Consider the following 17176-nt stretch of genomic DNA (forward strand, 5'->3'; position numbering starts at 1 on the left):
AGACCTGCTGCCTTGCTGCTGAGTTCAGCATGCACAGGGCCAGGGCTAAGAATGTTGCCGAACATGAAGAGCATCTCCCGCGACTTCGAACCTGCCCCTCTCGGGGAGACACAGAGAAATCGTGGATTTCTAAGCTGCTCTTAATTCTCCCGAAGAAATCACTTGGTAGAATCAGGGAAGCCGAGGCAGCGGAGGAAGGAGCACATTCAACACCCTTTCACGGCACTTCGTGTCTGTGTCGAAAGAAAAAGTGTGTCTGGGATTCTCTCTCCGGTGTCTCAGAGGCAAATACCAAACGTGAGCGAACACACGCGCCGCTTTTTAAGATAGCCCCCGTCTCCCTTTGTCCTCCCCAATCCATACCCCCGCTTCCTCTTTTTGTCTGGAAAAGCAGGCTGTTCAAGGAGCCAAGTGGACGCGAGCCTGGTGGCTTCGTCTTTCTCAGTCGCAGGCAGCCGAGGCAGCGAGCGAGCGAGCGAACTGCCCTCCTCTTACGGGCTGCTTTTCCACGCTCCAGCAGCAGGAGGCGCTGACGGGCACCGCTGTACCGGGCTATGGACTCCGGCCCGAAAGGAGTCCGTCATTCCCTCTGCCGAAGCGCTAAGAACTGGAGGGCTGGACGCGCGCGCTCGGCTCCTCCCTTCCCCACGCGCTGATCAGCAAAGTAACTCCGGTGGAGTGAGAGCAGCCGCTCTTGTCGCCAAGTGCAAGGAGCGCCTGGCTTGGGATTGCCCCTGGAGGGGGGGAAGCACCCCGCCGCCGCCGCGGAGAGGAAGAGACTGTTGCTGCTGTGGCTTCCTTTCTGCCTGTCTTTCATCCAAGCAACAGGAGGATCCGGACTGGCCAGGAGGACGAGCTTTCCTCACGCCGTTGGGCGACAGAGCGCGTCGCAGCTCAGCTACCTTGCAAAAGTTCTCCAAAGTCGCTATGGCCCCGGCGGTTGGAGCCGTCGGCTTGCTGGCGGCGCTCGCCTCCTTCGTCGCTCCCTCGGCTGCCCTTCTCGGAGTAGCCCGTGGACAGTTCTCAGCAGGTAAGCCGTTCCGTTTCCACGGGGAAGGGCCGCCTCGCGAGTCTTCTCCCGCTCAGGCTTGCGCGCGCGCGTATGTGTCCATGTACCTTTTTGGACTCGCGTTGGGGCTGGGATCGGAAGTGGGGGTGGGGGAAGGGGAAATAGGGAGACGGAGTACTCGGCGAACGGGGCTGTGCTCAGGAAAAGTCCTCCTGAGGCTTGGCTGCTTTCCCGACTGTTGCAAAGGGAGAGCGCGGACTAGTCTCTCTTCCCAGGGAGGGGAGACCCTCTGGAGAAGTGGGGCTGTTCCACCTTCTCCCTTTAGAACGCTCCGGAGCTTCGGGCAAGCTGAACGTTCCACTTCGGAACGTTGGGACATTGTCTGCTGTTTTCGGGACCGCCCGAGAGGTTGGGGGGGGGGGCTGGAACGTTCGACCCCCCCCCCCAATCCGGGGCAACTATCCCTCTGCTTTAACGATGACTGGCGGGTTCGAGTGCCCTTTGTATAAAATCGCTCTAGTTTGCATCTTCGAAGCGGGGTGGGTGGGTTTGAAATCTGTACTCTTCCGAAAACTCTTCCCTTCACACTTCCCGCTTCTCAAGCCAATCCTCGTCCTCTTTTTCCTGGTCAGTTTCCCAAGTGGCTTTGGCCGATTGCGTTCTGGACCCTCTTTGTTAATAGTGATCGGGTAACGTTTTACTCTCGTTTGAGTTCCGGATCGAAGCTCCTACGGGCTGTTTTCTGCACGATAAGGGCAGAAATCGAAACACCTTACAAAAAATCTCTCCCAAGTTTCTAGAAAACTGGAGTCAGTGGCTACTTTGTACCAAAGGTGGAGGAAAGAGTAAAGGGCTTAGACGAAAGGGGAGCTGGTTGCAACCAAAAACACACACACCCCGCGTAGACCTCTGAATGGGGGTGGGTGTTTCTGGTTGCAACCAGCTCCCCTTTCGTCTTTTCTTTCTTCTCTTCCTCTCCCCCGATCGCTTGAGCAGCCCCTTCCCCGTTCAAGGAAGGGGCGAAGCAGTCACGAAGGAGTTAATGCATTGGAGGTGTTATCTGCGTTTCCTAAAGCAAACAGGCTGCGCCCAGCAGCGACAGGCTGATTCTTTCTTTCTCCTGTTGACTTTTAAATGTTGGGCTAACTTTTGGCAACGGGGCTGCTCTTGGCTGTCCAATCTCGCCGGCAGCGACGTTACCTGGGCGGAACTGCTGTGGACGCGCAAGTTTCACTGCCCGGACGTGAAGAACTTTGTGTGTGAGAGAGAGAGTGCGCGCGCTTCTACCTAAGCGCGCGCCTTCTACGCCAATCTCAGCCTGGGCTTTGTTTCGGGGAAGGTGGCCCCAGAGAAGTCATCTGAAGGTTTTTGCAGAACTGGGGGTGGGAAGAGGGGAAGCAAGTTGATTGCGGCGAAACGAAATGCCGAAAGTCCCAACAAACCTGCTTGCCCAGTTCAAGGGACGCGAACACACATCCCAGTTGAAGTTCAGGCTTGAGCCATTTCCAACAGGTCCGTGGAAAAAGCTGCCGTTCAGCTTGTAGCAGTATGCAAGCGCATGCAAAAATTGCACGCGCAATTCTTCATTTACAATCCCTCCGGGTCCCTGCTGGTCAAACCTCTTGCCATTGCTGCATTTTCTATATAGGATCTGGTGAGCAGGCTACCCTGATCTAATACTGTTGTTTGAGTTGCTGGCTTTAAGGATGAAATTCTGTACAGACTTACCTGGGAGTAAGTCCCATTGAACTCAATAGGGCTTCTGAGTAGACATGTATAGGATTTTGCTATAAGACTGGTATTGCAAGGGAAACATTTCATGCAAAAGGCAGCATTACAAACTCAGTTTTGAATAGAACTCTGTTTTTCCCATTTTGTCAGTAATTGTAAATTGATTGGAAGTTTGAATTGAAACACTGCTGGGGCTAGAACTGCCCCTAATTACCACAGTTGGAAATATATATTTTTTATTGCAAGTGATATATATTTAACAAAAGCAAATCAAAGGTATGGATTCTATATACTTTGCCATATTCTCAGAGCATCTGAGCTCATTTCTTTCCTAATAAAAAGATGCAAAAGTTGTCTCCTTTGTGTTGATATGCATACTTCTGTTGTATACAGTTCTGGGCAAAGAGGTGGCAGCTGTATTTCACATCTATTTACATGTGACTTTTATTCCTAAACACTTGTGCTGCTTTGCTCAGTAGTAGCATTTTCTGTCTCTCCCCTCCCCCACTGCCAAGGAATGACATAATAACTTTTTATTCTACAGATATACAGTACTTCATGGCTTACAATGTAAATTAATGGCTAATAGATTACATCAGTATCCTGGAATTTTACTAGGTGTGGTGTTAGAACAAAGAGAGAGAGAGAGAGAGAGAGAGATGGGATTCTTAGGGGGTGATTCACAGACCACCTGCAGTGGTGGCAAGCATTAAATAAAACAACTCCAAGTAGTCTGTAAATTATCCTGTTATTTTTAGGATACTTGAGCAAATTGGAGCTGTCTTCTAGTATGCTAGTATTAGACATATTATGGTTCTGCACTTGTCTTCAAATATGTGGCAATCAGATTGAAGCTCTATGAATTGGATGCTTATTATAGATTTTAATTCAGAAGGGGGAAGTCACCTTTTTGACTTTTGGCTCAAATCTGCAATGGTTTAGAAGTATGTGGTGCTGTTGTTTTTAACAGCAACCTCATGTAACCCTCCTGTATAATTTTGTTAAGTGAATTTTCTTCAACTTGTTAAGTTTCCTTCAATGTGCTGTTAGCAAAGACACATATTTGAAGAGAAGGGTCTGCATCAGAGAAATTAGAGGTGTTGCAAATTAATGCAGATATTTGTTACTTCTCTGATAAATACATAGGGATTGTCAAGGACAAAATAAGCTTCATCGATGCTGAGTGAAATCTGGGGGGAGGGGAGCCGAGCCTGCATAAAACCAAGTCACATACATTTGTCTCCCAAGTTTTTACATCATAATTAGTTTCTGTGTCTCCCTTCAACTGATTATATAAAGTTCATTGTCATTCCTGCTTAGTGTTCTATGTTAAAATTATCAGATTGAGTGTAAATGTTGACTGTCTTGATCATCATTTAATTAACATCTTTAATAATCTCAGCCTACTAGCTATAACTTCAGTATCTCAATGATGTGCATCACCAGCACATTAATTGAAATTTTATTGTAGTATCCAATTTGTTTCTTGAATCTGTTAATGTAGAGGCAGTAGCTAGATGCAAGATAAACTACTGCTGGTTTTTGTATCAGATTATGCAATGTACTGTATTGATATCTGACCTAAATATGGTCCACAGAACAGTGTAAAATCAGCCCTCCTCCAAGTGGCTTTTGCAATACCTTCACTCCCCTCCCTGACTTCTTTAGGTTTAAATAATTTCCATAGAGGGCATTAAAGAGCAGAAGATGAACAAATTAAAGAAATGCTGCCAGAGATCAGCGGGGGGGGGGGGGGGGGAGAGACTGAGAACAGTGCCTCCTGGGTGGAGAGTGAGGAGAAAAAAGCAAAAGCAGAGGACAGAGGGGCATGTATTCCTTGTCGCATTTTCAAGGCCCTCCAAGATGGCTGGTAGTTACCTTTACAAATGGGACCTTCAACAAAATGCTGCAGTCTAGAGCACTGCGATTCAAGATTCCAGCCACTCTATTCCATCTATCCATTCTACCCGCTATCCCCATCAGCAATTGGGGGTCATGGTTGGGCTGTTTTGAGGGTTTCCCCACGAGATGTTTTCTCTAAAGATTTTTTTGTACCTCTGCCAACCTTGGGGTTCACTGGCTGATCAGGATGGGTAGTGTTTTTGTTTTGTTTTTGGCTACATAAGGCCCAGTGCTTTGAGAATCAGGATCAACAGTATATATGCATAATGGATATAGGTAGAGTAGGTGAGTGATGCTTGGCTTTTGACCAGAGTTTAAGTCTTTCAGTTAATACTGTTGCATTTTGTCTTTTGTTGCTTGTTGTTCCAAGTTTCTACACAATGATAAGTATCACCTGCCTCTTGAATTCCTGTTACGGATGGATTTCACTTTCTTAGGTATATGTTAGAAGATACAGCACGATGCGTGTGTTCCAGGGAGCCATGGGAGTCAAAGAGCAGGAAGCAGTTAATAAGTGCCTCCTTTTTAATGAGTGGAAGTGAAAGGTGACTGCTGCTCCTTTGGAACAGACCTCTTAGTTTTTATTACATTTGGCCACAACACTTCATATAGAGGAACTCTCCAGAGAGTAGTCTCAAGGTATTTCAGAGTAGAGGGAACAACCCAAGAAATGTCCACATTACAGTTGGTGTTATTGTACCAGCTTTGTCCAAGATGTCAGAAGTTTAGACATCTACCACATTATCTTGATTTTGGGGGAAAGTTAATATTGCCTTCATTCATTTTCTTATGATAAACCATGGTGTTTAACTGTTAAAACTATTTTTTGTGACAGTCACAATAGTGAACATGTAAAAATTCTACTTTTCGACCAATTGCGTAATAGCAATATTCTCTCTGCTATACCAACAACGTAGGTGTCACTTTGAAACCAAGAATATCTTGTGTCCCTGAAGCAGGCAAATCTTAAAGCTGACCAGACATGAACGGGGCATGGGGAATTGAACAATGACATCTAAAACAAATGTATGGTTTAAAATGTTATATTGTTTAATATATTTTAGAAATATAATATGCAAATAATATATTAAATGCTCCTGGGTAAAGTGAGCATAAGTTAAACCAACATAAGCCTGCTTGATAGGCTCAACACCTTATATTATACATTTTGCGCATATTTCTAAAGCAAGAAATAATTTGAGAACTGTAGTTCCTCTACTTTTCAAAACCCTTGAGTATCTGCCAATTTGATTTAGGCACTGATTTTGCCGACTTGATTAACAGAATTGGTCTGCATGAGTAGTGCTTCAATTGGGTGACAGGGTTATTACCATGATCTTTTATTCCTGGGCCATGACCCTTTTAACTCTTCATTTTCAGTGTTGCATCTGATTTAAGGGCCATTTCACACAATTGGTGGAGATAAACTGATAGCTGCATAGACACTATCACTGGATTGGCCTGTCTCAACTAAAGGGTGCTGTATTCAGCTGATGAATCTCTCTCGCAAAGCTCATCTATATTTTTTTTTAAATAGTTATTTCACACAGTCAGGCCAAGCCACAATAGTGGTAATCATGTGTGAAGAGATGGTCATGTGAGTTGACTTTAAAGCAAAGTTTTTAGGAGATTGAAATTGAGAACACCGAAAAATGTAGATATAAATTGGAGCTACAAAGTAGTCCTGGTAGCTTGAGTTCTGTGAAAAACAAAATGAGTTTGTTCCTGAGTAGTGCAAATAGAAGGAAGTTATGCAAAGAAACTTTTCCATCCCATTCTCCTCTGGAGGTTGGATGACTCCATAACCATAGAATCATAGAATAGCAGAGTTGGAAGGGGCCTACAAGGCCATCGAGTCCAACCCCCTGCTCAATGCAGGAATCCACCCTAAAGCATTCCTGACAGATGGTTGTCCAGCTGCCTCCTGAATGCCTCTAGTGTGGGAGAGCCCACAACCTCCCAAGGTAACTGATTCCATTGTCGTACTGCTCTAACAGTCAGGAAGTTTTTCCTGATGTCCAGCTGGAATCTGGCTTCCTTTAACTTGAACTTGTTATTCCATGTCCTGCACTCTGGGAGGATCGAGAAAAGATCCTGGCCCTCCTCTGTGTAACAACCTTTTAAGGATTTGAAGAGTGCTAGCATGTCTCCCCTCAATCTTCTCTTCTCCAGGCTAAACATGCCCAGTTCTTTCAGTCTCTCTTCATAGGGCTTTGTTTCCAGACTCCTGATCATCCTGGTTGCCCTCCTCTGAACACGTTCCAGCTTGTCTGCATCCTCCTTAAATTGTGGAGCCCAGAACTGGACGCAATACTCTAGATGAGGCCTAACCAGGGCCGAATAGAGAGGAACCAGTACCTCCCGTATTTTGGAAGCTATACTTCTATTAATGCAGCCCAAAATAGCATTGGCCTTTCTTGCAGCCATATCACACTGTTGGCTCATATTCAGCTTGCGATCTACAACAATTCCAAGATCCTTCTCGTTTGTAGGATCCAAGTATCCCCATCTTGTAACTGTGCATTTGGTTTCTATTTCCTAAATGTAGAACTTGTCATTTATCCCTATTAAATTTCATTCTGTTGTTTTCAGCCCAGCACTCCAGCCTATCAAGATCACTTTGAAGTTTGTTTCTGTCTTCCAGGGTATTAGCTATCCCACCCAATTTTGTGTCATCTGCAAATTTGATCAGTGTTCCCTGCACCTCCTCGTCCAAATCATTAATACAAATGTTGAAGAGCACTGGGCCCAAGACTGAGCCCTGTGGTACCCCACTCGTTGCCTCTCCCCAGTTTGAGAAGGTTCCATTGATAAGTACTCTTCCTCCTTTTTGCCCTTTTTGAAGATAGGGACAACGTTAGCCCTCCTCCCATTGTTCGGCACCTCACCCGTCTTCCATGATTTTGCAAAGATAATAGACAAAGGTTCTGAGAGTTCTTCCGCTAGCTCCTTCATTACTCTAGGATGCAGTTCATCGGGCCCTGGAGATTTGAACTCATTCAAGGAAATTAGGTGTTCTTTGACCATTTGTTTATCAATCTCAAACTGCAATCCTGCCCCCTCAACTTCTGCTTCACTTTTTCCAGGGGGATCATAGACCCGCTTTTGGGAGAAGACTGAGGCAAAGTAGGAATTGAGCACTTCAGCCTTTTCTTTGTCATCTGTTCTCAATTTGCCATCCTCATTAAGCAGTTGAACCACCATTTCTTTCCTCTGTCTTTTACTACTCACGTATCTGAAGAAAGCCTTTTTATTGCTTTTGGCATCCCTCGCTAATCTCAGCTCATTCTGAGCTTTAGCCTTCCTGATGCCATCATCTGACAGGGCAACAGAGGTGGCTGGCACAGGGGTTAATTGACTGACTGACATCAGTTGGAGACATCTTCTGTGAGTGGAGAAGAGGTTGCGCATGATGACTCTAACTGATTTTGGGCAATTGCCACATTGTTTAGAAGTGACCCCTAACACACACAGTCATACACACTGGGAGAGGCTCTGCATGGGCACAGGGTTGAAAGTGGGATGGGAAATTCCCATTTGATGAGCTTCCTTCTGCTCAAAATTACATAAGATCTCTCCAAGCCAATCCATCCAAACCAATGCAAATTTGGGCTCTTGGTCAATGAATATGTGGGATGCTTTCACATATGGTTTAATTCCAGTGAAGGGATTAATCTAGCAAGTATTAATAGCAATGGTGGCTGTTGCAGTTTTCACTTAACTAATCAACAAAAAAAGAGGATTTGGACACTTGTGCTTATTGGTTATAATGTCAAGAGTTATCTTAAGCTGTGCTTCTTGGAGAATCAAATGCTTCATTGATTAGCTATGGATCACAATTAACAGCCTTCCCCTCCACTTGGTAAAAATGTTGACAGCATTCCTTAAATGGGAGTAGTCTACCAAAAGCTGTTAGAGGACCCTTCAATTGAGGCCACACTTGTTGATGCTGATTGCCAGTCCTGAATGTCAGCAAAGTAAAGCTATCGCAGGTGATCATATAACACAGGGACACTGTATGCATTGAAAGAATAAGAAGAAGCACCTTAGAATATTTTACATGCCCCATATGTTTATGAAATAGAATCCAGTACCCACATACAGAACTGTCGCTTTCACTGCAGTCTTAACTCTCCTGATGAAGTTGTGAGAGTTTTACACAATGATCCCCCCGCCCCCAATTGCAAATAGATCCAGTATTTTGTTACATTAAAGAACTTAGTGTGTGGAAACAAGTAGCATTCTCAAGCTTTTCCCTTGTGGTCTTCAGATTTTGTTGGAGAAACCTCAAACTACAGAAGCTAGCTTAAAACGAACACATACACACCAGGGTTTAGCTAAGTCTTCATGGTACCAGTGCCATATTTAATCTAGCTTGCAAATTTAATTGTCAGAATTTGAAAACTATTAACAAAGTAGTCTAGATTTGACATGATAGCAGAAGAGCATTCTGCCAGTCAGTTGGGTACAGTTGAAGGGTACATACTGCACGAACTGGTATATGTCATTATAAAATGGATGCTGTACCTATTACAGTGACAACTACAACTTTAAAGAATGTCAATACAATTGTATAAACTTTTGGTAGTTAAAAAATTTCTGAAGGCTGCAATCTTATACCCACATACCTGGGACTAAGCCCCATTGAACTCAGTGGGACTTTTGAGTAGATGTAGGATTGCAGTGCTAATCACAGGTTTATGAAAGAGAGATGTATATGTCTCTAAATGTCTTCAAGACTTCTAGCACAATCCTTTATCTGTTTACTCAGTTCCATTGGGTTTGATAGGGCTTACTCCCAGGTAATTCAGTATCAGATTGCGACCTTTGGCTGCAACCCTAAAAAATACTTACTTTAGAGTAAGTCCCATTGAACATAGTGGGATTTTCTTGTGAGTAAACATGCATAGGATTTTACTGTTAAAAAGAGGACTAGTAATTAACTATTATGAGTAACTTTCTGTTCTATATTATTATAAGCAGTTTGTTCAGTACATTCTACCTGAAGATGTCCTAAAGAAATATCAATGAGCCATTAATGCATCCCTACTTGATTAGTAAATTATCCCAGCCAATTTTGGAAGCAGTCTAACCTTTCACCAAAATAACTTACTAAAGTACAGAATATTTACATTTAGGGTGTAATCCTATACATGTTTAGATATATAAAAAAGCCCTACAATTCTCAGCATGTCGCAGTCATGCTTGGAATTGCAAGACTCCTCCCCCCCAATCTAAACATGCATGGTATTGTGCCCTCAAAGGGCATGTGAGCAAACTTCTGTTTGTGAAATAGGTTTGCCCCTTGCTCACCTCTCCCCTGCAGCCCCCCAAACTCTGCCTGGGCCCCTAACCTATATGCTGCAGATTTGGGAGGTGTGCAGGGGAGAGGTGAAATTGGTTCCTTTCGCTATTCTGCTGGTAGTTAGTGAAGATTGGATTCAAGCCAAATGTGTGTACAAATGTGTTTGAATTGAGTGAAATAACCCTCGTCATGTTGTATTTCTTTATTGAGACAGTGAAGCAGGGGTGGGCAATTTGTTGCCATTCAGATGTTTTCGCCTACAATTCCCATCATCCGTCACTATTGATTATTATGGTTAGGGATGATGGGACCTGTAGTCCAGGACATCTGGAAGGCCACAAGTTGCCCACCCCTGTAATAGACAGTGCATCTTTAGTCTAAACACATTCTCAAGCTTGCATATTACTAGAGTCTGAATGGAGCAAGAACAAAGGTTAGTGTACAGCTCAGCTGATAACATTTAGGCTAAAGGGTTTTCCTTCCTTGCCAGATGTAGGTGTTCTGGCCAACTCTGTTTGTAGGCCCATTGTAAGCCTTTTCCCAGGGCAAGTTATTGTGGAGATGTTTCATAGATATTTGTTGAATCCAGGTGACAATCTTACCACATTTCTGCACCTGTTGTGCGATGAAATTCTCCTTACCCTTTGGCAAAGTACCGACAACTGGTTTACCAAAATCTGCATGTAACCATGCAAATTTCATTTGCCACTTAAGTATTTATCTGCATCCGTTTCCATAATCTGTTCTGCAATTGCTCGCAATTTGTATCTGGCAGTCACATGGTTTTCTGGGCCCATCTGGTCAACAGAGTACATGTAGATTCAGCTGAGATTAGTTTGTTTTTATCATTGTAAAATAAGCACTTATGCAGTATTTCTAAACCATTAAAAGAAACTGTTAAAGACAAAATTGTGACTCAGCCTTGGATTTTGCTATGGAAACAGCCACTGAAGTACATTTGTTCAGCAGAGTAAATTGCTATTTCTTAATTGAATGGTACTTAACCTCATTAAGAAAAATATGCACCTTGGAGTATGTTTGGGAATTTCTCAGATATAGTGATCAGCATACTCTAGACAATAAGGAATGAAAGAGACAGTATGGTGTCAGGTTAGGAAACCCAGGTTCAGATATTAACTCAGCCATGAAGCTTGCTTGGTGACCTTGAGTCAGTCACAATTGCTTAGATCAGCCTTCTCCAACCTTTGGATTACAACTCCTAGCATGTCTGACTGTTAGCCATCCTGGCTGGGGCCAAGGGGAGTTGAAGCCCAAAACATCCAGAGGGCATCTGGTTAGGAAAAGCTGACTTAGCCTAACCTACCTCAAGGGATTGTTGGAAACATAAATTCAGACGGGGGCAGAATGTTCCATCTTGAGCGCCTTGGGCGAAAAGACAGGATATGAAAGTAATATATAAAAATAAATCTTCACAATTTTTTCCACACATAAGTTAACAGTGGTAAAACATTATATATCTGTGAAACAAATACTTCACTATATTAATGATTGGAAAAGTAGTACCAGGGCCTTTTCATAGATTACACTTTTTATGTGAATATCCAAGAGGTTGTTTGTTTATTTTTAAGTGTTTGCCTCAAATGTAACATGTGAATGCTATAAATGTCTGAACATGAGTGTATCATGTCAACCAGAGAGCTGAGATAGGCTGTAGAATTTTGGGGGATGTACCCTCAGTGGAATCCTGGCTTAGCTGCTGTATATATAATGTGTAAAAATCCCTCCTTCTGCAACCTCAGGCAGCAGCATTCTAGTTTCTTTGGAAAAGAATACAATCACGTGAATGTTGCCTTATACATTTCCAGAGATGATTAAACAGGGCTTGGCCAGCTCTGTTGTGGTGACACAATGGTAGAGTAATTCATCCTGCAGCGAAACATGCGATACCTGCCTTCCTGTCCCATTGTGTGGAATCTTATTTGTAAGAGGAGGCAAGTGCTCTCTGAGAAGGAACAGTGCTGCCCAAACAATCAGAACCAGTTTGCTTCAAGCTTGTAAGCACAGGAATAATTTCCCCCTCTTGTGTCTCTCCTTCTCCGAATTTAGAATGCTCAATTTGACTTTTTAGCTAGACCTGGAACAAGGTGGCCAGCATGTCATTTATTCCTGACAAAAGTTGGGTTGAGAAATCTGTCTTTGGGTAAGAGAATTTGGGCTGGAAACTGAGAAAGAATACAGGTGTTCCTTGAAGAACTCAAGTGTGTGTGTGTGTGTGTGTGTGAGTGTGTGTATGTAGGGAGAGACTATACAGTATTCTTGAATTTACTAGCAAGCATTTAGCCCAGCATTTACAGGCAACATGGTGATTGTGTGGATTTGGAGGAATAATAATAATAATAATAATAATAATAATAATAATAATAATAATAATAATATATTTATTTATTTGTTACCTGCCTCTCCCTCCGGATTGAGGCGGGGTACAACACAAATGCAAACGCCATAAAATACATATAATTAAAACATTTAAAACTAATACATTATTAAAAGCAGCACATTATTAAAAGGCATCTTAAAATTCAACTGGGTAGGCCTGCCAGAAGAGATCAGCCTTTATAGCTTCCTTAAAATTATACCATATATAATTATTAATAGCATTTCTAGGCTTTGGGTACACTGTGAAGTAATTGGATAGATTGTTTGTGCACAATAATAGCATTCAAATGTTTGCTATAAATGCCTCATCCTTAACTGAGTATGGAAACCAAACTGAGGCGTGTTAGCTTATTCTTATTTAGTTTATTTGAAGTTACTTTTAATGGTCCTCCAGATTTTGGCCTACAATTTCCATCAGCCCTATGGTGCATGGCCAATGGTCAGGAAGGGTGGGAGTTTTATGCCAAAACATCTGGAGAGGCACATGTTGCCCACCCCTGCTTCATGGGATGTAACGTATTTCTCAGTTCTTTAGTTGTTTGCGAAAGACAACTGTAAAGATTTGAAATGGCTCCAGAGAATAAATCGAAGCGGACACGACTGCATTGGGTAAAATAAATTAATGCATCCCATGCAGTTTGTGAAGCAGTGTAAGTGTGAAGAATGTTGGCTTCAGTCCTCAAGATGGAGAAACCTCTAAGCAATCAGGAATTCAGGAAAGTACTACAGAACCGCTCGTGTTTAATTAGCTTATACACTAGATGATCCCTGGAGGATACACTAACACGAGGAAGAAGTTGGTAAATGTTTAGTCATTTCTTCCAGAAGAATGTATTCTGATTTGCTTTTGAGGCTTTATCAGCATGCTGGTGCTGATTTCATAATTGGTCTTTAATTCATAGTTTTGTCTTGAAAGCAGTTTCCCTGTGATAAAAATGATTATAATAAAATATGACAAAGCTGCTTTCAGAGCTTCTTTTTTTAAGCGTACTATAAAACAGTTGCAAGATGTTTTAAGAATTTATCACCCACACCAGGAATTTAGCAACGAAACTGACATACACATGTGTATTACACCATGTTTTGATAAGCTATAGCGTTCATGAGCAAGTATTTTGCATTTCAGTGGGTTTCATTTATTTATTGAAATTGTGAGTCACTATAGTGGAAACTGAAGGTGACATACATATAAAAAACAAATAACTATAAGGATATAACATGCACAGGATTGTGAACAATGGTCACATTCCCACATCATGGCAAGCCATGAATACTGGCTTATTGAACTATGATGCTCACAAATTGTCTGCTTGTACCTGCAGTTCCCTGATTTGCATGAGGAGGTAAACAAACCAGGAAACCTCTGGTAAGTGTATCTTCTTGTTAAGATCCAAGCCTGGGACAATGGTTAATTCCTCCCAGCAAGCAAAGATCAGAAGCCAGCTTTAAACAAGGGCAGTTTAAACCAAAATTGGTGATACAAATTCTCACTAGTAAAATCTTTGAGTTGCCTATTAATAGTGAAAACAAATAAGCTTAGATTTGCAAAGGAAAGAAGTTAGATATGTAAAATCTTAAATTTCTTTTCAAAAGGCTAAGGGAGGATGATCTTGCTGAATGAAAACAAAAGGGTTAGCAAAAGGCTATTTTGCAGAAGTGGGATATGGAAATGGCTGCTAGTTTGTTATCAAGGATACCTTAACAGTCAGATAGCATAAACCTCCATGAAAGGAGAATAGGGCTATCGATGGCTATGTTTTACCTCCAGCCTTGGAAGCAGTGTGTCTCTTCTTATCAGTTGCTTGGAACCATAAGCAGGAGATGCTACTGCTCTCATGTCTCTGGGGCCTAATCTCCAGCAAGCAGGATATTGCATTATGAAAGTGGTATATAAAAGGCAGGAGCCACACTACAGTTTCATAGTGGTATTGAAGTGCACTGACAACTGATGGGGCTGATTGACACATACCATATACTGCTTTCATACCACTTTCATAGTGCAATATCCTGCTTGGTGTAGATTAGGCCTGGGAAGCTCACAAGTAGGGCGTTCTGGGAATAGTAAGCTGGACTAGATAGGCCTTAATTGGGTATCTGTACCACCATTTTTAAAAATGGTAAGTTAGGAGCGGGCTACATTGTGCTTTCATTGCATTTAGAAAATATTCAGACATCAGTTTCAAACAGGGATTTGGGTAAGAACAACCATGTATGCCTTTCGGTGTGCATGTTCTAACCATGGTGCTTAGATAGAATGCTCACGGCTGCTCTTTAACTAATCTTGGTGATGGAGCTATGAGAGGCCACAACCAACGTTTTGACTTGTGCCCAGAGGACTGTTAGAGCAGTACAACAATGGAACCAATTGCCTAGGGAGGTCATGGGCTCTCACACAAGGCCTTCAAGAGGCAGCTCGACAGCCATCTGTCAGGTAGGCTTTAAGGTAGATTCCTGCAATGAACAGGGAGTTGGACTCAATGGCCTTTCCAAGTCTAATATTATATGATTCTATGACTTCAAGCAGCCATTGTTGCCACAAGAGCACTGATGTAATGAATTTTTTGATACTCATTCCCACCCCATATCCTATGTTCTAAATGTCAGAAACACCACCATTAGATGTGCAAAGCACATGACCATAGTATGCATTGGTGAATTAAGGATGCAATCCATGGCTAACTGGGGAATACTAGGAGTTCTAGGGCTGTTTTTCTGTCTAAACATACATAGGATTGCACCCTAAAGGATTTGAAAGCAAAGCATACAAGGAAAGGCTGGCTGAGCTGGGTTCATTCTGGGCTAAAAGAAGAAAGGGGTTATGGGACGGGTCTCTAAAAATATATATTAGAATGTCAGAAAGAAGAAAGAAATATACATTCAAGGTGTCCTTTGGGAATAAGACAAGGAACAATAGGTAAATTATGAGGATATAAATTTGAGACAGCTCAATGAAAAAGTCTGAACTCTTTCCTCCATAGGGTAATACAAGAGGCTACATGGGAAAGCTGTGGAATCTCCTTTCTTGCAGTCTTTCAAGGGAAGAACAGACCAACATTTATTCAATACTTTAGGTCTATTCCTCTGGGGTCAGGAGTTGGATTTAGCCAACTGGGCTTACTTAGAAGGAGAAAAGAAGGTTCCTCTTTTAACATACACCAATTTATGCCCTAAGTCACCTTTTAGATTACTACATGTTGTACAGCCACATGGGTAGTCGAAACAACATAATATTCAGATAGTGTTGATATTTCTTTTAACATATACCGATAGTTTTTGTACTAGGGTGAAGGGAGGGGAAGCCACTCATTCTGTGACACAGTGATTTTGACTTCCCTGCCCTTTCTAGAGAAGAAACTGGAGCAAAAGGCAAAGATACATGTGAAAAGAGCGTTTTGTCATCTGCTTCTCAGTGGACAGCCAGAACTATGAGAAAAGCCTAATTTGTAAGCACTTGGAGAGCTTCGGTAAAATATATGATTTGGTAAACATTCCACATGTAGGATCAAAATTCCTCTTAATAACTTGAATTTTATTGTATTAAAACATCAAAACAACATATCTGGGAAGAATGGAAACTTCTCCCAGGGCAAATGCTTCTACAGCAGATACTATTTTCCTTGATTTGGGTGCCTGGCCATATAGAAAGTTGGATGGACTTGCTTAATAAAATCTTTAATTCAGAGCCTGCTGTTTTGATTGCTGTTATAAAACCTGTTGGGAAGCTTTAAAGTTGGCAGGTTTGAGCTGGATCTGGAGAAGCTCCCAGATTTCTAGCCCTTGATGCTCCTAAACTTAATCTAGTTAGTTAAAAGTGTGACGTAGTTCTGCATCTACAGCTGTCTAATGTTTTGGAAGCTACGTTTATATCCCCACTTCTTTGGTTCCTGAATTCACTAATTATTTGAGAATCTACCAATTAATACAAATTGCTCAATAATTATATAATTTGATATTTAGTTCTCTTTATCAATGAGGACGTAAACTTCTATCTGGACTGTACCACTTCAAATTGCAATCACATGAAAACAGACAAAAAGTCTTCCACATAGAAAACTAGGGACTCGGTCCAGCCCCATAGGACACAGTACAGCCTATTTTCCCCTTACCCTACTGGTGTATCCCCAGCAGTACGTCCCACAAGTACCACACCAGGCTATTACAGAGAATAGGAGAAATTCCGTTCACACTTGCAAATGGAAGTGGTGCAGCCTAGACAAGTAAACTATTGTGTTATGAACTAGGCCTTAACTGTCCAGTAAGGATTAGAGGAGGCCAAATACAAGTTAATAGTATCTCAGATATTAAACTTAATCTGCAAGTAACATAAGAAAAAGCAAATTAGCTAGTTAGGTTATAGGTGTCAGCGGATTCTCAAAAAGTGTCCAGAAAGAAAAGGTGGCCGAACTGTTGACACCTACAGAAATTTATCCCATATTTATCCTAAATATGGGATAATTTATCCCATATTTTATCATATAAAATATGATTTTTACATCATATCTTATCTGGAAATTAATTAAAAGAAGAATTGACCAGAAGAGAAGGATGAGCTATAGCAACTTTACGAAAACATCCACCCTAAGGGAGATTAATAATAGGGAAAATCTGATTTAGAAGCGATATAAGCAGGCATTAACCAAAGGAAGAGCCAAACCCACAGCTATTGCATAGTGAGCTGCTTTGTAAAATGTGTTCTAGAAGAGCCTTTGAGGTTTGCTTCTTGCTTCCTTAAACATCTCTATGTAAATAAACCAAAATGACATATTTGTTCTGTTCAGAATCCATAGTTCTCTGCAGAAGGCATTAGTTCTAGATGGTTCCTTTTTCTTTAT

The 17176-nt window shown here is 42.1% G+C and overlaps 1 protein-coding gene across 4 annotated transcripts in view; it reads left to right on the forward strand.

Annotated features, from left to right (window-relative positions):
• Positions 1 to 634: 634 nt before the first annotated feature.
• PTPRK (protein tyrosine phosphatase receptor type K) overlaps positions 635 to 17176 on the forward strand; it is a 389066-nt gene continuing 372524 nt past the window's right edge. For 3 of the 4 annotated variants that reach the window (XM_063124696.1, XM_063124697.1, XM_063124698.1), the window contains exon 1: positions 637 to 1030. In XM_063124696.1, the coding sequence (XP_062980766.1) occupies positions 928 to 1030 (103 nt within the window). In that variant the 5' untranslated portion in view covers positions 637 to 927. Of the gene's footprint in view, positions 1031 to 17176 lie in introns of all 4 variants that reach the window. The other variant, XM_063124699.1, reaches the window with a different exon arrangement.

This window comes from Elgaria multicarinata, chromosome 4, assembly GCF_023053635.1.
Source record: "Elgaria multicarinata webbii isolate HBS135686 ecotype San Diego chromosome 4, rElgMul1.1.pri, whole genome shotgun sequence".
Lineage (NCBI taxonomy): Eukaryota > Metazoa > Chordata > Lepidosauria > Squamata > Anguidae > Elgaria > Elgaria multicarinata.